Genomic DNA, 20,676 nt, shown 5'->3' with positions numbered 1-20,676 from the left:
CTGCAGCCCGGACTAGCCTGGGGCGCCAGAGCCGGGAGATGCCAGGAGCTAAGCAGCAAGGACACCCCAACATTGGAGCCCCCTACGGGGAGCACAAACAGAGGGGAAGCAGGGATGGGACGGGCTCTGTGTGGAATCACCCCTGCTCCCCCTCCTCTAGCTCCCTCACTGCCCTAATTTCCTCCCACTCCCCACACACACACCCCAAATTTCCCTTCCCCCCTCTGCTCCCTCCTGGCTTCCCACTGCCCTGCATTCCAGCACTTCCTTTGTCAGAACTCCGGCGCGGATCTGTTATCCATAGAACTCCGCATCTGCTTGGTAGACGTGTCCAGTCTCTCTTCGAATCTCGCTTAGTCCGTGGCCTCCACAATAGCCAGTAGCAGTCAGTTCCACCGGCTAAGCCCGCCAGGAGCGACAGTGGGCCTGGCTCTTCCATGGCGACTCCAGGGCAGTCCGTAGGGCTACCCCAAGTGGAGGTGGGAGGACGATCAGCACCGCTAACGTTCGATCCTGTCCGCGCGATGGGCCAGCTCCGCCGCTGGTGTAGACGGGGAAAGCTCCAGCAACGACAGTGGAGATAGCGGGGCTGCGGCCCTGCACACCAGCCGGGGGGCTGGTCAGCACAAACTCCAGGCCAGGCTCTTCCAATCCCACGGTGGTGCCAGTCCCCTGCCCGCTTCTTTCCACGCGCCTTGGCCAGAGGACACTTGTGCTCTCCCGGGCGCTGGCGATGCTGCATTCTGAGCATGGGTCAGCTAGGCTGGCTTAACACAGCAATGAAGACACGGCAACCTGGCTTCCCACTCGAGTCAGGGTTCATCTACGCAGCAAAACCCCCGCGACAGCAAGTCCAGGGCCTGAACAACTGACTGAGGATCGCGGGGATCGTGCTGGGCATGGGCTGTGGGTGTAAGAGGCCAGGGGAGGCTAAGCCCCGTTGCCGGACACCTAGGCCATGGTGGCCCTGCCTCTTCCCCTCCCTGCTCTGCCCCTTCCCCGAGGCCCCCACCGCCGCTTGGTGAGCCTGTCCTTCCTCTCCTTCACCCCGTCCCCTGCGAGACCCCCCTGCAATGAGGGTGGAGGAGAGGAAGGACGTGGCCGGGGGGGCAGTGTGAGCAGGGGGCCATGTGGGGGAGGGGGAGGGGCCTGGGGCAGAGCGGGGGTGGCGTGTGGGCAGGGCCACAGACGGACGAGGTGGGACAGGGAGCTATCCTCCCCCAGAGGAAGCTTCATCTGCCCCCATGGAGCTAGGGGCTAAAAATAGCCATGTAGATGCACCCACTCGGGCTGGAACCTGGAGCCTGAGGGCCTCTACCTCACCAGGTCTCAGAGCCAGGAGCCAGCCCGAGCCCAGATGTCTCCACTGCAGTTTTTAGCTGCACTGGGTGATCCCCATGAGCCCAGTCAGTTGACCTGGGCTCGGAGACTCGCTGCCGTGGGGTTGGTTTTGCTCTGTAGACGTACCCTTAAAACCTCCAGGAGAGCCTCTTCCCACCTGCCCTGTCTCCTTCTGCAGCCAGTTTCCCACTTGGCGCCATGCAGGGGGAGCCGGGTGGAAGGTGTTGAGCTGAACCCCCCAGCTGAGCGCTGCAGGGCCATAAGCACACGGCTGCCCAGGCTCGCTGCCTGCGTTTTCCTCACGTCCTTTGTACTCAGCAGTGCCCCTTCAGCTACATACGGGCTCCTCGGTGCTGCCTGGCAGCTTGGGCTCACCGCAGCACTAACTGAGCTGCAGCTGTGGCTTTGGCCCTGCCTGTCCACACACAGAACCCTGTCCCTGGAGCATGGAGGTGCTTTTAACTCCCCAGCCCCCGCTGCCCACACAGCCTGCTCTGTCGCTGTCACCTGAGCTAGGCTAGCTCCAGAGGAGGTGACTCTGTCATGAGGACATAACGTCTGCGGGTCTTTGGGCTTGGGCATCTCTTTGTTCCTGCCATCTGGTGCCAGCGATTGGCCAGCTGCTTGGAGCGGGAGGGAGGTGGAGGAGCTGGCACGTGTGATGCCCTGCGCGATAGGGAAGCCATCACAGCTTGGACCAAGCTGCCCCCAGGCCAGACTGGGCTGTAGCCAACCTCACATGCAGTTAACAGTGACACGGAGCCTAGCAAGGAAAGCGTCAGTCGCTCGTTTCCATGCCAAATACATTACACGCCCGTATGGAGCGGAGTGGAACAATTCTGCAGCCCATGCTCCTTCAGCAGCATGTGTCTGTGCAGACTCAGATCTCCTCTAGGCCAGTTTTACCCCAGTGAAGTCACAGGGGCTACCCTGGGTTCGCAGGAACGTGAGATAAATCAGAATCAGGCTGTTCATTTGGAAAGAACTTTATGCTCTAGTGCAGGGGTAAGCAACCTATGGCACAGGTGCCGAAGGCGGCACGCGAGCTGATTTTCAGTGGCACTCGCACTACCTGGTCCTGGCCACCGGTCTGGGGGGCTCTGCATTTTAATTTAATTTTAAATGAAGCTTCTTAAACATTTTTAAAACCTTATTTACTTTATATACAACAATAGTTTAGTTCTATAATATAGACTTAAAGAAAGAGGCCTTCTAAAAGCATTCAAATGTATTACTGGCATGCGAAACCTTACATTAGAGTAAATAAATGAAGACTCGGCACAGCACTTCTGAAAGGCTGCCAACCCCTGATCTAGTGGGTTGGCCTCGTGCACTAGGCGAAGATTGGGGCTGTGGTTAATGCATGGGACTAACAGCCAGGAGCCCTGGGTACACATACCAGCTCTGCCACTGACTCACTGGGCAACCTGAGGCAAGTCCCTTCCTATCCCTGGACCTCAGTTTCTCCATCTGAAACCTGCAGGGTTGTTGTGGGGTAAATTCTTTAAGAGCTTTGAGGTGCCCAGATACCACTCTGGTTTGGAGAGGAAAATGCGAGTACCTAGCCAGGATGATAAGTCTGATGATTGCCATTTTGCAAATGGGGAAACTGCGGCACAGAGGGGGGAGGGACTTGTGCAACTTCATGCAGCGAATCAAGGGTAGAGCTGGGAGGAGCTCAGCAGTTCCTGGTTCCCAGCTCCATGCTCTGACCCTGGGCTGTGACTGTTTGTGTACAATGTGGCAGCATTCTCCCTGAGTGAGTGACCCCCAGACCTACATGCACACGGATCTGCACACAGAGCGACACGCACACAGCTCTACATGCATGCAGGCCTGCATGCATACACAGATCTACATGCACACAGATCTATGTGCAGGCACCCAGACCTGCACGTATGCACCCGAATGTACATGCCTGCCCACCCCTACATGCACAGCAGGGAGCTACACACTCGTATCTCTGCATCCCCCGACACAGACATCCAGCCCTACACGCACACACCTGGCCCCCCAGCCGTTGTCCCTCACAGCCCCTATACACTCCGATAGTTGCCAGCAGTGCTCCCTGCCTGCTCCCACCATGTGCCCACTCCCTTCTCTCCAGGACTGTCCGGCTTGCCTTGGCCAGTTTAATATGCTAAAGGCAAATGGGCGTAAATATCATCTGATGCCCAGGAAATGGGCGGGAAGGCCCATATTTGGCTTGGCGTCGTTACAGGCCAATGTACGGGCAGCTATAGGGTGCAGCGTAGGTTTGCATGGCTAGGCAGAGAAGTGTAGTAATCCTGGCCCCGGCACCAGCTGCACTTTCAACCGAGAGGGTAAGGCTAGGGCGGGCAGCTGTGATGCGGCAGCAGAGAATGTGGCCCTGGGAGAGGAAGCTGCCCGCAAGGAGCCAGGTGGTGAGGAGTACGGAGCGTACGACGGGTGAGGTTGATCCCTGGGACCCTGACAGAGGGGTACCGTTCGGGCGCCTGGGGACCAGGCGTGGCCATCCGGAGGGGGAGCTGTTGGAAGGGGGTGTGGAAGCAAAGGAGCGACGCACGCCAGAGAGAGGTGAGGCAAAGCCGGACTTTGCAGCCAGGGGGAGGGTGGAGTCCCCTTGGGGCGATGGGTTGCAGTGCTGACAAACGTCTTGTACTGCCATGAGACAAGGTGGGTGGAGAAAGATCTTCTATTGGCCCAGCTCCTGGCGGGGAGAGAGCCCAGCTTTCAAGACATGCAGAGTAAATTTACAGTTTATTTTCCTAACCTAGCATTCGGTGACACTAGATGTTATTTATTTTCTGTTCTTGTTCCACCAAATTTCTGGGTTTTTCCTTTATACGGTTTAAAACTGGAAGTTCGCTCCATTGTCCTGGTTTGCCAGAAGCTGGGAATGGGCGACAGGGGGTGGATCACTTGATGATTCCCTGTTCTGTTCATTCCCTCTGGGGCACCTGGCACTGGCCACTGTTTGCAGACAGGTCACTGGGCTGGATGGACCTTTGGTCTGGCTGCTCTTACGTTCTTATGTTCCTCTAGGCACCGCCGGGCTGAGGCCTGAGTCGCTGCATAAGCACCAGCGTAAGGTTTGAAGATCATTGCAAGGATTTTGTCAGACTCCTGCGGGAAGCCTGGCCGTGGTGCAGCATTGGTAGACAGATTTCTGTGGTACATACACACATGGGGGGTGGGGGGGGAATCCATGTGGTAGGGACACAAGAACTCAGGCCCAAGTAGCCAGTGGCCGGTTGTTCCAATGACCTCAGCACCTTGGGCATGGAGCGTTGGAAAAGCTGCGGGTGCTGATTTAGAGCTGGTCACAACTGTTCTGCCTACATTCCCCCCCCAACACACACACACACACACACATCTGAAAATGGCCTTCTGACCCAGGAAAAGGGTGATCTGCCCAAATAATCCCATTTGGGGCAAAAAAAAAAATTTGTTCATTCAGCAAACCCCAAAAGTCAACCAAAGACCAGCGTTTTTTGGGATTGAACGAAATGGTTTAAATGCAGATGGTTTGGTTTAAACAACAACAGGGGATTGGAAAAAAAAAATCAAATGACCCTGCCCAAAAAACCCAGGAAAAGTCAAAGAAAAGGTTTTTCAGTGAAATTTTTCTTGGGGGAGGGGGATCATGTCCCAAGCAGCTGCCATGTTGAGCAGGGAAAATCTAAGTCTCCCTGGAACCCAAGAGCCATGCCCAGTGTGATGGGGGGGGGCAGGAATCATCAATGAACAGTTGTGTTTCGAGGGGGGTTCCACAGGGATAGGTTGGTGGCTCTCCACATAATTTGTTTGCCGTTGCCGTAGAAGACAACATAAAATGCTCACTCAGAAAGTTTGCAGATGACGCCAAGCTTGGGGGAGTGGGAGATACTGACGAGGAGGGGTCACTGATACAGAGCGAGCTGGGGCACTGGTAAGCTGGACACTAGCAAACACTACAACTAAATGCAAGGTGGTCCATCCAGGAACAAAGATTGCGGGTCATACTGACAGGCTGGGGGGCTCTATCCTGGAAGCAGGGACTCTGAAACAAATGTGGGTGTCATGGTGGAGAATCTGCTGAACACAAGCTCCCTGGGCGATGCTGGGGCCAAAAGGACTGATGTGACCCTGGGATGTGTAAACAAGGGAATCTCAAGTAGGAGCAGAGCGGTGATTTTGCCTCCGGGTTTGGCACTGGTGCGACCGCTGCTGGGATCCGTTGCCCAGTTCTGGTGCCCACAATTTAAGCAGGATGTTGATAATGGGGGAGGGTTTTCAGCAGAGCCAGAAGAATGGTTAAAAGCTTGGACAACCTGCCATCGACCCCAGGAGCTCCATCTATTGAGCTTCTCAAAGAGACCGTCAAGGGGGACCTGGATCCCAATCTGTCAGTATCTACAGAAATTGGTACCAGAGGGGTCTTCAGTCTAAGGCCTGACACGATCCGCTGGCTGCAGGTCAAAGCTCGACACATTGAGACTAGAAATAAAGTGCAAATTGTGACCAGTGAGGGTCACTAGCCATTGGAGCGACATCCCAAGGGCCTGGCGTGTTCTCCAGCACCCTCCTTTGCTAACAGCTCTGCGCCAGTTCAAAGAGGGATCAGCTCGGGGATCGGGCGGTTGGACTAGCTGGTTCCATAGCTCTGTCTGGCCTAACAGTCTCCGACTCGATATACCACCCCCCAGCCCCGCTCCAAGTAACATAAGGTCAGCTGGGTGGGAGTAGGGAGCTGGAGGCACCAGTAATGCTTAGAGGTGTTCAGTGAGGGACGTGAAAGGGGGTGACATACAGGGGCTGGCTGAGATGATCACAGAGGCTGGGGAGGTTGGGGTACAGTGCTTGGGAAGGGAGGTGGGGAAGGGGGTTGGGGAGGGGAAGTGGAATTGGGAGACAGAGCCTGGGGGGTTCTGGGAGGGTGTCCAGGGGTGGGGAGCGAGGGATGGAATACAGGGAATGGGGGACACAGGGGTGGGGAAGGGGAGCTTGAATACCAGCCATGGAGGGGGTGGTACAGAGAAGTGCCATTAACTCTCCAGAGCAGAGTTTTTTCCATCTGGCCAGCCCCTAGTGGTCAAACCCATGAACCAGACTCCCCAAAATGAGAAACCACAAGGGTTTTTGCAATGCCAAAGGTGGGGGTCCTTTTGTCTTTGCTTTTGGGGCGGGGGCTGGGGCCACATTCTAGCTGCCCTCTGCAAACAGGCACGCTGGAGCAGAGACTCCCCTGGCTCCGGGAGCTGGGGCTTTACGAAACACCCCAAAGAGAGGGGGGGCAAACCCCCAGAGGCTGCTGGGCTTGTGCAGGATGAGCCTGGCTGGGTCAGGGAGGGCTCCCCATGGTGTTGGGGGGGGTCAGGATGTAGGGCAGGCCCCTGGTGGGTGGGGGAGCTGGGATCTCAGCACTCAGGGGGGCGCCTGGGAGGATGTAGCCTGTTTCTGGGGGTTCCGTGCAGCGTGAGAGCCAACACATGGGGAGGCTCTGAGCAGGGGCCTGTTCCTCTGCAAAGCCAGACTGTTTTCCCACCCCGCCAGCCCCAGGGCAGCCAGGAGTTAATTTAAAGGGGACTCAGTTTGGGATGGGTGGTGGGGGTGAGAGGGGGGCGAATGGTGAGAGGAAACCATATTAATAGAGAAACGGGGGGGGGGGGCGCATTAGAGAGACAAAGAGGAAATCAGGCCGGAGCAATAGAGAAGTAAAATCTAATATCAACGAGGGAGAAATAAATGGAGATTAGGGTGAGCAAATTAGCTGTAATGGGCTCGGCACTAATACAAGAATAACAGGAGAGGGGAGAATGCCTCAGAGGGGCACCAGGCTGCGGAGCTGGAGCACTCATGCGGGCAAGAACGATTATGCAGGGGAGGCGAGATGCAGAGCGGGGCGGGGAAGAGAAAGAGGGGGGCAGCTGGCGGCCAGGCAGTGGGTGTGCATGGAGAGGAGGGCACCACGCAATGGCGCAGGGCTGGGGTGCACTGCCCGGCCGGTGGCTCTGTGCGGGGCGCAGGGTGGAGGCGCACTGCCCGGCTGGCCGCTGCACTGCACTATCTTTTAGCTGAGCCCATATCTTGCAATGATTCCCCACCCAACTCCTGGGCTGGCCCAGAGACCCCATACGGGGTGGCCCCAGAGCAGGGGGCACTCCACAGCACTGTGGGCATAAGGCAAAAAGGCCTGTCAGAATCTGTCCCTGAAGGGGGGGGTCTGTTAGGGCCTGATCCTGTGAGGTGCCAGCTCCCCTCACTCACTGGAAGGGGTGCTGCGCCCTACAGAGCCGGGACCAGCAACGGGGACCCTCATTGCTCCCCCTGATGATCACACCAACAGGGCTATCTACCCATCTGTCCAGCCATCATCATAATAGAATCATACAACATCAGAGTTGGAAGGGACCTCAGGAGGTATCTAGTCCAACCCCCTGCTCAAAGCAGGACCAACCCCAACTAAATCGTCCCAGCCAGGGCTTTGTCAAGCCAGGCCATAAAAACCTCTAAGGAAGGAGATTCCACCAGCTCCCTAGGTAACCCATCCCAGTGCTTCACCACCCTCCTAGTGAAATAGTGTTTCCTAATCCCAGCCTAAACCTCCCCCACTGCAACTTGAGACCATTATTCCTTGTTCTGTCATCTGCTACTACTGAAAACAGCTGAGCTCCATCCTCTTTGGAACCCCCCTTCAGGTAGTTGAAGGCTGCTATCAAATTCCACCTCACCCTTCTCTTCTGCAGACTAAATAAGCCCAGTTCCCTCAGCCTCTCCTCATAAGTTATGTGCTCCAGCCCCCTGATCATTTTTGTTGCCCTCCACTGGACTCTCTCCAATTTGTCCACATCCTCGATCTGCTGGCAATGCTCCTACTAATGCAGCCCAATGTGCCACTAGCCTTCTTGGCAACAAGGGCACACTGCTGACTCATATCCAGCTTCTCTTCCACTGTAATTCCCAGGTCCTTTTCTGCAGAACTACTGCATAGCCAGTCGGTCCCCAACCAGTCGGGGTGCAAGGGATTCATTCTTCCATCCTAAGTGCAAAACTCTGCACTTGTCCTTGTTGAACCTCATCAGGTTTCTTTTGGCCCAATCCTCCAATTTGGCTAGGTCACTCTGGACCCTATCCCTACCCTCCAATGTTTCTATCTCCCCCTCAGCTTAGTGTCATCTGCGTACTTGCTGAGGGTGCAGTCCATCCCATGATCCAGATCATTAATGAAGATGTTGAACAAAACCGGCCCCAGGACCGACCCTTGGGGCACTCCGCTTGATACCCACTGCCAACTAGACATGGAGCCATTGATCACTACCCATTGACCCCGACGATCTAGCCAGCTTTCTATCCACCTTATAGTCGATTCATCCAGCCCATACTCCTTTAACTTCCTGGCAAGAATACTGTGGGAGACCGTAACAAAAGCTTTGCTAAAGTCAAGATATATAACGTCCACTGCTTTCCCCTCATCCACAGACCCAGTTATCTCACCATAGAAGGCAATCAGGTTGGTCAGGCATGACTTGCCCTTGGTGAATCCATGCTGACTGCTCCTGATCACTTTCCTCTCCTTTAAGTGTTTCAGAATTGATTCCTTGAGGACCTGCTCCATGATTTTTCCAGGGACTGAGGTGAGGCTGAGCGGTCTAGTTCCCCAGATCCTCCTTCTTCCTTTTTACAATTTGGTCTGAACATGTATCAGTCAGCCACTTATCAAGCCATTTAATCTGAGCCCCCTCGATTTTATATTGTTCCAGATTCTTGATCAAAATGTCAGCACGAGGTCACACGTCTTAGAGGAGTATAAGTATATTACAACACCACTATTCACGTTACCATTCGATCTTGTATTTTCATTTTTTAAATATACAAAGTGTATTTGACAGGATCTGTTTTCCATAAACCCACACTGATTGGCATTAATTACATTACCTTCCTTTAATCTTTATTAAAGGAGTACCAGATTGGCCACCACACTATTTTGCTGATGTCAGGCTGACAGGCCTGTAACTCCCTAAGTTGTCCCCTTTTTAAATATTGGCACAACATTAGCCTTCTTCCAGCCTTCTGGAACTTCCCCAGTGCTCCATGACTTAACAACAAAAATCAGCACCAATTGGCCAGGAAGTGCCTTGGCCAGCTCTTTGGAAACTCTTGGGTGCAAGTCCTCTGCCCCTGCTGATTTAAAGAGGTTTGACTTTAGTAGTTGCTGTTTGACATCCACCTGAGCCACTGTTGGAGAGGAGAGTATTTCATCATCTTATGATATGAATACTTCATCCAGCTCTTTTCCAAATACACAACAGAAATATTTATTGAAAAGTCTGCTGCAGGGACACACAGTAAGAGAACACCTCTCCCTCTCAGCCCTCCAGCTGAGACAACAGACATTGCAAAAGGCTGATTTTCAGAGGACAGGGCTCGGGGATTCCCGGACATCCTTCCAGGCCATGAGCCATCTTGGCTGTAGAGTGCAGTCTGTTGGACAGATCCAGCTATCTTGTCACATCGGCCTCTGAGACGCCAAGAGCTCTGTCCCAGCTTTGCTCCAACCAAACACTCCACGGCACTTTGCTTCCATGACACTAAGTGACCCCATTCAAACGGGGAGTGGAGGTCGCTGGCGGGTGGGTTCATCCGCAGTCTATGTTGGGGGCCAGTTGGGGTCAGGGATAGCCCTGGGGGGAGGGAGGGGCGGAGGTCAAGCTACAGGGGACAATTCAGGGGTCTTGCTTTCTGCCCTGCAGGACCTGATCCAAGCCCATGGACTGCAAGTCCATCCACTGAGCTCGGTGGGCTGTGGATCAGGCACTGCGGAGGTGACACATGGACCTCCAGCCCTGCTTCCACTGTTGCCTCGGCAAATGCAGTAGCATGGCTGGTGCAGCCGCTGGTAAGGTCTAGTGCTGCCCAAATGTCAGGGGGGTGGCCAAGCCATCCGGGCCCGGAGCGGAGCTGGGTCAGAGCCAATAGCTGCCAGAGGTAAGGACGTGCTGCTAGCCAGGAGCTGGCTGTGACAAGAGTGGCACAGAACCTCTGCGTGGTGGCGTCGGGGGCAGGCCACAGCAGGCTGGCATGGCCAGGAGGACGTGGCCTTAGCAGGGGGCATGGGCCTCCACTGAGATCAGGGTTCCCACTGTGCCAGGTGCTGCCCAGACACATAGGGAGAGGCTGCTTCAAACAGCTCGCAGTCTGAACTGATGAGGGCTGGGAGGGGAAACCGAGGCACGGGAGAGGGACTGGGGCTTGCCCATGGTCACCTGGCAGGGCCTATCCCTGCTAGAGAGGCCTCCATAGTACAGGGAGCAGCGGAGGGGTCTGCTCTGGGGCGGATGGAGAGAGGCGTGTGGCCCCCTTCCCAGTGGGAAGGCAAGACGTCATGCGCCATTCAAATGCCTTTAACATGAAAAGCTGAAGCTTTCCTCCAGCCCCATAGCTGAACGTCCCAGACCCCGCTGTGATGCCTGGCTCCCCCCGTCCGCAGCCAGCGGCCACCCCAACCTCACACTCAGCCCCGCCACCCCAAATACTGACCCCAGCCCCGGCATCCACCAGCCCCCACCATTCCCAGCGACAACCTCCAGCACTGGCCAAGCTGCCCCACTCGCCCCAGACCCAGCTCCAGTGCCTGCCAGCTCCTTTGCCTTCCCCCAGCCGTACACCTGGCCCTCAGAGTGGCGCTGCCCTGGGCAGGGAGCAGAGGCCCGGGGGGCACAGCTCCAGCTGGGGGAGCAGGGAGCTTTGCCCCTAAGAATCCGATCTGGAAACTCCAGTTGGACTTGGCTGAATAAGGGGAGCAAGAGCAAGGCCAAAACTTGTGTCCCACTCCCAGCTCTGTCACAGACCAGCTGGGTCAGGCCCCCCCCCCCCGCCCCGTGTCTCAGTTTCCCCCACCTGTACCATGGGGGATGGGCAGGGGAGGGAGATTCCATTGGGTCCCAGCAGAGCTCTGGGCTGTTTTGAACAAACCCTGTCGCCCCTACCCGAGACGGCAGCTGCCCCACAACCCCAGGCAAAGCCCTGGCAATGCCCTGGTGCAAATCAGGCGAAGCCCCATAGAAATCAGTGCTGTCCCTAGAAGCAGAATCCGGCCTGCGACTCCACAGCCCCGGAGCGACGAGCGTTGCGCTGCACAGCCCCGTTCGACGCTCGGCCGGCGCGCATCGGCCCCAGCGGGTCTCCGGGGACCATTAACACTGATGAGCTCAGCTCTCGGGCCCAGCAGCCGTGAAGGAGCCTGGCTTTTCCCTTCCCAGAGAACATTTAACGCCAGTCAAAGGGACTCAGGAACAACCCCCGAGAGCCCTGTGGTACATCGCCCAATGCCCCCTGGCCACAGGCTCCCCAGACCGCCCCTAGAGCAGTGGTTCACGACCTTTTTTCATTTGTGGACCCCTAACAAATTCCGAAGGGAGGCACAGACCCCTTTGGAAAGCTCTGGTCTGCAGCTGTCGTTAAGAGTCTGTTCAGTGAGTTTTCAGCCTAAGCCCGCAGGGATCTGCGGAGCCCAGACTGAGAACCCCAGCCCTAGACATCGCCCCGGCGCACGACCCCGCTTGGCTCCATTTCACTGCGTGGATGCAGAGCCGCCCGCTAGCCTCGCCAGGCACCTACGTGAGGCAGTTCCCTGGTCCGTTGCTCTTGGTCCTGGGGGTTTTCGTGCCACACAATCACGGCCCCGTGGTGCAACATGACCCCGTCCCGGGACAGCATGTGGCAGCGCGTCGCTGCATGGGCCATGTGTCATCCCAGCATCCCCTTGGGCCACGTCCTAGTCTGAGGCCTAATGATTGTTGCAGGTCTGTGCCAGAGCCTGCGTACACGTGGGCCCCACCTCAGGGAAGCCCCAGCCCCAGGGCCGAGCCTTCTGACACTTGTGCATGGGAGGGACTCTGCTCCATCCCCTGACGCCAGTAGGATCACCCTGGGCAGGCTCGGGCCCTCGCTGCAATGAGCGGAGTCTTGCTGAATCACACCAACTCCGCAGCTCCTTGCCTGATCCTTACCTGGGGGAGTAAGGGCTGCAGGGTTCACTCCTCTACTCTACTTTCGGCTGGAGATTACCTCACAGCATCCCAGGGGCACCCCCTTATGGCAGAAAGCTGCCCCAGCCCAGCCCAGCTGCTCCCCACAGGGCACTGGCTCCAGAGGCTGCAGATCACCCAGGGGTGGGTGTTTCAGGGGTGGCCCAGGTATCTCCATTCCCCTCTTCCCTTTGAACGTGGCAGGGAGGAGGAGGGGGGGATTTGTGTGGCGTTGTGATTAGAGGGCCAGATCTTTAAATCAGCAACTCTCCCTGACTGCACCCGGGATTTCAAAAATAGGGGGGTGATTTTCAAAAAGCACAAGGGTGGGGTGAGATGCATGGAGCCCTTTGACTTCCCCCAGGCCTGTGCTCCTCTCTGAAAATCTGCCCCATATTCGGCGCTATTATTACAGCCAGATAATAAGTGACAATGCATTACAGCCACCCAATTGCTCCATCACTGCCTGCTGAAGCCCCGTCTGTCTGTTTTGTACGATACCGGCTGCACCACAAGGTGATTTACGCAGATGTATTTCTCCCTCGATTCGTTCCAATTCCTGCCTTGTCTCAGAGAAAACATGCTACAGTGATGTTCCAGAGACCAGGGCCAGATCCTCAGCTGGTGTCAGTCACTGGGCATCTGCTGGAGCCAGCGGTGCGCAAGTTTGCACCAGCTGGGCGTCTCGCCCCCTCACATTGCTCCAGCTGGCAAAAATACGTGCAGCATTTTTCAAATATATTTTCGGGTCTGAAACCTATTTATTACCGTGCTGTGTGTCCACTCTCTCTCCCCAGAGGGGTGGGGAGTATAGGGATATCTATACATATGGGTGTGTTCATGATGTTGGCTGTGTTTGTGTATGTTAGACTGAGTGTATGTTGTGAGTTGGTGCATATCTGTATATTTGACTGTGTGTATCTAGACACACTGGGGGTGGGAAGGCGTTCATACAGAATTATGGGGGTCTGTGGATGCTGCAGCTGTCTGTATGTTGGCTGTGCACATAGTGGGTTGTGGATGCTGTGTCGGTTTGTCCATGTCTGTCTGGATGGATGGTGGGTGTAGGTTGGCGGTGTATGTCTATGGCTTTGTGTCTGTCTGTTCCAGTCTATGAATGTGTCTGTACAATTGCATTCTTTAGTATGAGGATCCGTGACTGTTGGTGTGTTGACAAGTGTATCCTGTACACTGGCGTGATGATGCATGTCAGTATCCTGGAGTGAGTGTGTGTGTGTGGATGTGTTGGCGTGTTGACACAGTGGTGCATGCATGGGCCATGGGGTGAGCAACTGGGGGCGTGCAGTGGGGAAGTGGGGAGGGGTGGGGGGGAGTGGTGCATGGAGGTGGCTGGGTGGGGGGTGCAATAGGGGGGTGGGGGCACAGTGGGAGTGTCTGGGTGGGGGGGCACAGTGGTGGGGGGCACAGTGGTGCATGGGGTGGCTGGGTGGGGAGGTGCAGTGGTACATGGGGTTGGCTGGGTGGGGGTGCACTGATGAGGGTGGGGGTGCAATGGGGAGTGCAGTGGAGGGGTGGAGGTCACAGTGGTGCATGGGGGTGGCTGGGGCGGTGCAGTGTTTCATGTGTGACACACGGGTTGGGGGAACACAGTGGGGGGTGGCCTTACCTTCCCCAGTTGGGCCCCATGGCTCCCTGTTCCCCTGGGCTCAGACTGGGTTTTTAAAGCATTTTATGCCTTTTAAAAAACAACTCCCTCATTTCTCTGTGCCCAACCCCCGGCTCTGGGCCGTGAATGATTAAACCCTGGGCCTGGGCTTATGCTCCCCCTGCACCTGCATACCAGCACCCATTAATAATTACAGCAAGGCGAGGGCGGGCTGCCGAGTCCTGCTCCCATGGCACCAGAACCAAACCTACGCTCACCGCAGCCACCACAGGATCGGGCCCATGGACAAGAGGCCTGGTTCTTGTCCCTGCTCCCCAGCTCCTTCAAAGGCAGGGGGGCTGCTTGGGTTGATGTAAATGACAAGGGAGAGAAGGATCAGGCCCGGGGCATTGGAACAGTTTGTACAGTGGAGGGGGGGGGGCTGAGAGCCACTGGATCAAACTAACCCTGCCCCCCAAGTTCCAGCACCCCTGCCTCAGAGCTGTGCCAGCAACAGCCTCAGCTGGTGATACTGGTCGCACTTGTTTGCCTTGGGGATCTGTCCCAGCCCCAGGAGAGGATTGGCTGCCATAGCCAGGTCGGTACAACTCTGCTGGCTACGCTCCCCCCGCAGACAAGGCCTCTCTTGTCTTTTAATGGAGTCGCTTGGGACGGGATTCACATGCGAGTCGTGCGGCGCGGTACACGTGTGTGCGATTGAGACCCGGGATGGAGATACGAGAGTGAGCAGCTACCTCCTGGCTATGCCCATGTCATAGAGCTGGGTGAGCGTTCTGCAATCCATGGTTTGTGGCTACATGATCTATCTGGGTGTCCTTCCTTATTCCTGCTCAGATGTAGGCCCTTGTGTTAGTGTGCGGTACACACCCACTGCTAGACTGCAGCTTGCTACACAGCTCCATATAAAATGTACACAGTTACAAACACAGGAGAACACAAGATAGCTTGCAATACACAGACACACACCCCACAGATACACAAGAGAATCCCAACTCACTTACACCGGTCTCTATAGCATAGATCAGGGATCAGCAACCTGTCAGAAGTGGTGTGCCGAATCTTCATTTATTCACTCTAATTTAAGGTTTCATGTGCCGGTAATACATGTTAATGTTTTTAGAAGGTCTCTTTCTACAAGTCTATAATATAGAACTAAACTATTGTTGTATGTAAAGTAAATAAGGTTTTTAAAATGTTTAAGAAGCTTCATTTAACATTAAATTAAAATGCAGAGCCCCCCAGACCGGTGGCCAGGACCCAGGCAGTGTGAGTGCCACTGAAAATCAGCTTGCGTGCTGCCTTCGGCACGTGTGCCATAGGTTGCCTACCCCTGGCATAGATACTGGTAGGCCTCTAGACATAAAACATACACAGCAGAGCTCTAATGTAGACACAGTAACACACATCTACCTCGCTATCTAGGCAGGTGTGCATATGTTTGTGTCTAGATAGAGAAATACCCAGTGATAAGAAATCACAGCTATGCAGCACCCAGGTCATTTCTTTGATGTATTTACTTGTTTGTCTGGTGTCGCTGTCCCTGCGCCCAGACATGAAGGACCCACCGCGCTCTGTCCTGCGATCACAGGATGCCTTTTCATATTTAACCCCTTCCCTCGGCAATCACACACACTCCTTTGGATGCATTTGCAGCCTCTTTGCCCCATTGTCTCAGGCCATATTTAAAAAAATAAAATCAGACGGACGTGTGGCAAGGTGACCCTTTAAAATTAATTAACCTTCCCCCTCCTTTCCCCCCGAACGTAACCCTAGATTTATGACAAGCTAATGAAAAACCCTGGGTAAACTAAGAAAAACAGAATAAATTCCTGAATGTGACTTCAAAAAAAGTGTCAGTCAAAAACAATTACTCCCCATCCATCATTGGGACAATTAAAGTGACAAAGCCTGAAAAGATACTTATCTTGAAACTAATTCAGGGGGTAGCTAAATTATCTCCTAATTAACTTTCATTGAGGACTTTTTCTTGCGGGGCTGGGGGGGGGGGGGGCGGAAGAGGACGAGAACCGTCTAAAAATAAATAAAAATAAAAATATCAGGCTGGGTCTTAGAACCTCCCCCTCTCTGGATGGCCGGGGATTGTGCCTCTGGGGGCCTCGGATTACACGGGTGTCTTTTCAGTCTAACACCAGCCCCCCAATTCCCCGTGTCTCCCCGCTGAACTAAGCCGGGGCCTGGGGAAGCCCCGTGTATTGTAGCTCAGATTTCTTCTCCTTTCCTTTTTCAGATTCTTGCGCCCTATTTTTGGCCCTGCATAAAACACGAACCTGCCTGGAAAAGGGCTTTTGGTGCCAGTGTCCATTGTTTAGTTGGGATTTCCATTGCCCCTGTCCCAGCGGAGTCAGCCGGAAAAGAAGCACCAGCCGCTCGGGGAATTACAGGTCCGAGCACAGTCCGATGTCTGAAGCGGGGCCGGGGGCGGTCACACTAACCCCCAAAGCCGCTAGCCGGGGAGTGAAGGAGCTGGCGAGGGGGAAAATGCACTGGCCAAACCCCCCGAACCACGGACAACTTGTGCCGGAGACGCTGGGCGCAGAATCGCCTGGAATCAATTTTTCTTTTTAAGAAAATGACACTTCCCACAATCCGGCCGCGCTTTGTAGGATCCCGGGGTTTGCTGCCGCTTGGGTTGGAATAGCGCTGGGGATGGAAACGGACCTGGGGGTGGCAGAGGGCAGCGCGGCTGGGTCGTTAAGGGGCTTCGTTGTTTTACAACGTGTCTGGCTTTCCCCCCCGGCGCAGGCCAGGCCAGCGGACATGGCATTGCGGTGACCTGCGGAGAGATTCGTTTCTCTCTAAACAAGGAAGCTCCCGAAGCAGAAACGAATTCTAGACTATCAGGGTTGGAAGGGAGCTCAGGAGGTATCTAGTCCAACCCCCTGCTCAAAGCAGGACCGATGCCCAGACAATTTTGCCCCAGATCCCTAAATTCACAACCCTGGCTTTAGCAGGCCAACGCTCAGACCACTGAGCGCTCCCTCCCCCCATTGACCGCTCGGAGTTTAGGGACCGATTTCGCGTGGGAGAAATAGATTTAGTTCCTCTCGGCTTTTCTTTGTTCCATGGCAAAGTCCCTGGATCGGTCTGATTTGTTTAAACTCAATTCGGCCTCGTGAGTCCGAATTGAGGCTCCACAGTGCAGCCCCCGCTATGTACCGGTTTACACCGGGCCGGCGGGAGGGCAGGAGAAGGAAAAGGGAAGCGAGGTCGCGAAGAGAAATGTGGGATTTAATGTGGAGGGGGAAGAAACACGTTCGGTGCATTTATTTTTAACGAAAAGAAAATAACCTGGACCCCCCCCCAGCCAGGGGCTGCTGGCAGAAAAAGCGGGTCCCGAGCTGAGCCCCGCGATCAGCACAAAGCCGGGCTCAGGTCTGATGTGCCAAGGGGCAGAGCAGATCCGAGTCCCTTCGCTACTGAAACCACACAACTAAAACATGCCCCGATCCGGATCAACGAGCCCCCGCTTCATGGAAACACACTGCTCGGGGCGGCAGCTCAGCCACTGACATTCTCACCAGTTACCTGGACCCGCCGGCTTTACACAAGAACCGGAGGGACACCGGCGTGTGTTACACAACAACCTGAATAGAGAGATACACCGATCCCTCAGTGCCCCGCTCCGACCCCGCGCTATTACATCTCACGCGTCCTTTACGGGGCTGGACTTTATCTTCGCCCGGAATTAATGGGAACTATCGATTGTATCTCCGGGATCAATAGACGCGAAGCGCTCCCTGTAAATCCCCGTTTGTCTCCCTGCCTGCCTCGCACACACCCCTCCCTGGGCTAGTAGCTTCGGACAGACACAGGAGCTTGTGGGGCAAATAACCACGTGGATCCCCCCCCCCCCCGCCGCGGAAAAGGTGTCAAGCCGAAGCCCCCTGGCCCCGCCGCGTGTCCCCAAAGCAGCCGGCTTCCATCCCGTTCCCTGTCACCTCCGTGGGCCAGCAGGACCCGAAGCGGAGCCGGCCGAAGCGAAGGAAAAGTTCTGCAAACTCCCCGCTTCCCCAGCTCAGCCCCCCTTGTCCCCGGCCCGGCCACCAGAGCCCGGCGTGGCTTTTGGCAGCCCGTGCGGGGGTTGCTTTTGTTTGCCAAGGGCTTTTCTCCATCCGTGCCAGCCCCTGCCCAGAGCCCCCTGCTTCCCGCGGGCGGCTCGTGTTTATTCCCACACCGGGCGAGGGAGCGGCGATTTCCCGGCACACTCGGATCCCCGCTGCCCCAACCCCGCATGTATTCGCCCCGCCAACTGTCCAGTCAATATTCAGCCCGGGCCGCCTCCTGCAGCGCTCTGCACAAATCAAGTGACTCGTCCACATGGCAGGATCTACGCCCGTGGTTCCCCTGCTTTCGGGGCGCCCGGCTGGGTTCATGTCTATATTTGAATGGGGAGATTTTAATGACACAATTACCCCGGGATTAACTGCGGGGTAGTTAAATCTCGGAGAGTTTTTTCTCCTTCTTTAGGAAAAAAGTCCCACAATTCTCTCCCATTCAAATAAACTGTACTAGGCCCCGCGATAGCAGCCTCCGTCCTGCTAAGGGGGTTCGCTCGGGATGGAGGCTGGGTTCACTCCAGACCCTTGGTGAAGTGACTGGAAGCTCAGCACTCAGAAGGGGGCAAATTTGACTTTAAACTTTATTCCAATTCGATTTTCAACTGAAAATGCCCGTTTCAGCCTGGCCGCCCGAAGGGGAGATTTCCTTCTGCTCCGGGGTCTCGCTCCCCTTTGGGCGATTTCCCAAAGCGAGGGACCCGCGATCCATCAGCCATAGAAGGTACCAGGTAGCGTCACCGCAAAGCAAACGAGCCCGGGGGGAGAGCGACCCACAGACACACCCAGTATCGGGCTGGCCCGGCTCTCGGGCAGGGGAAGAAATGGCCCATCCACAGGAGACGGGAGGTGAGCTGCTGGAGGGGCGCATCTCGGGCGGAATCCCCCCCCATTGGAGCCAGCATTTCTCACACCCCCCGAGCCCCGAGTCTTCCATCGCCAAGTGGGGTCTCAGCGAAGGCTCCGATCCAGCCCAGCGCGGGGATCGGCTGGAGGACGGAGGAGGCCCAGGCGGGGCAGATCTTACCTGATCGGATGGTGTTATGGGGCATGGCTGGTTAGGGGGCGGGGGAGATCGCCCCTCAGAAGGAAGGCGGGCAGCTGCTCCTGGCGGCAGATCTCTTCTTCCCAAGCAGGCGCTGGGCGCTGCAGGGGGGGTCACCTTTGGATCTCAACCCCCCACACAAATGTCTTGCAGGCCTGGAAAGGAGAGAAGGGGAAAATGAGACGCTGGAAATGGCCAGGAAACCCAGGCAGCCCCCTTCTGCAGCCAGGAGGGACCCAGGAGTCCGAGGCAGCCTCAGCTGTGGGATGCTTAGGGGTGAAAATCCAACCAGTTCTGGGAGATGGGGGTCACAGCCCAACCCCCCTCCGCTAAGGGTCGCCCCCTTCACTTGGAAGAGCGATTTTACACACACACCCCGAAATCTGGGCTCCCCCCGCCCCTGGGGAGCAGAAATCCGAGCACTCATGAGGGGGGGCGGTGTTGCTGTTACCTGTTCGGCTGCAGCACCCGCCTCCAGCTGCCTGTCTCCGAGTACCCGCTCGGCGGGGGGAGGGGCGGGGGCAGCACCACCAGAAATCTCCGTTTGACTTTTGATTGCTTGGGAAGTTTTTTCCAATCAGAGTCATTTCCAGCCGGTTTTATCCCACGGGGTCCCCCCGAGAGCGGCCCGGCAGAGCGGAGAGGCGCGGGATTGGCTGGCTGGGGTTTTGGAGGGGGAGGGGGGTCATGGCTGAGTGGCTTGAAGAGTTAAAAAGAAAGACACAGGAGCCGGGGTTTGTAGACTAGGGAGGACTGGGGGGGGGGGAGCCCCTCACACTGTCCCCCCCTCGCCTGGGCCAGGGCTTAGGGCCACGGGTCTGGGCAGATCTGGAGTGGTTAGCTCCAGATTGTCTAGTGCAAGCACATCCTTCCCTCAAGCCCAGGGATCTGTTCCCCTTGCAGGCTCCTGACCCGGCAAAGGTTCCAAGCCCAGAATCACTTTCACTCAGTGCCAGGTGCCAGTCCCTGCAGGTGGGGCCCGAGGAGAGCCCACAGGAGGGTGCAACCAGCTGGCAGGCCTGGCCCCAGCGAGCAAAGGCCAAGACCAGCCCTGGGTGAGCAGGTGTGTGCGGGATTGGGCTCTCCTGTCATGCCAGCAGTGTTCAGGTGCAGTGATGGTGGGAAAGCGACAGCCTCCGGGAGATGCAGGCTGCTTTCCAAACTGCCAGCTTTGCCTGACCAGGGAGTGAGGAATCAGGATCAAACCGCTTGACCTTGAATCACTTGCCCTGAGACATCTGTGAGTGTGTGTATGTGTGTGTGTGCACACACATGCATGATGAGTGGGTGGGCGGGCACATGTATGATGAGTGTGTGGAAATGCACATGTATGGATGAGTGTGGGAGCATGCACACATATATGGTGAGGGTAGGATGGGTGGAGGTGATGATCTAGAAAAGGGCACAGTGTCATTATTGATAACATTTCACCACTCTTTCCACATGCTCCTTGCCCTGCCTGTGTCCCCTCTATGTTATGTTCCTGGCACACACCCCAGAGAGCAGCTTTATAAAATAGAAATCCTCTCAATGACACATAACTTTGTCACTTACAATCAAGCACATGCAAGAACCATAAAACAGAAAGAGACAAAA

General features: G+C 55.9%; 1 protein-coding gene across 10 annotated transcripts in view; it reads right to left on the bottom strand.

Moving 5' to 3' along the window:
- The window catches only part of LOC123375187 (paired box protein Pax-8-like), a 42,219-nt gene extending 22,577 nt beyond the window's left edge, over positions 1–19,642 (bottom strand). For all 10 annotated transcript variants that reach the window (XM_045025915.1, XM_045025949.1, XM_045025933.1 and 7 more), the window contains exons 1-2: positions 19,532–19,642; positions 19,063–19,235 (exon numbers count right to left, since the gene is read on the bottom strand). In XM_045025915.1, the coding sequence (XP_044881850.1) occupies positions 19,063–19,087 (25 nt within the window). In that variant the 5' untranslated portion in view covers positions 19,088–19,235; positions 19,532–19,642. The remainder of the gene's footprint in view (positions 1–19,062; positions 19,236–19,531) is intronic.
- Between the last annotated feature and the right edge of the window lie 1,034 nt (positions 19,643–20,676).

This window comes from Mauremys mutica, chromosome 1, assembly GCF_020497125.1.
Source record: "Mauremys mutica isolate MM-2020 ecotype Southern chromosome 1, ASM2049712v1, whole genome shotgun sequence".
NCBI lineage: Eukaryota > Metazoa > Chordata > Testudines > Geoemydidae > Mauremys > Mauremys mutica.
Note: the sequence above shows the minus strand (reverse complement) of the source record. Positions and strands in the feature narration are given on the sequence as shown.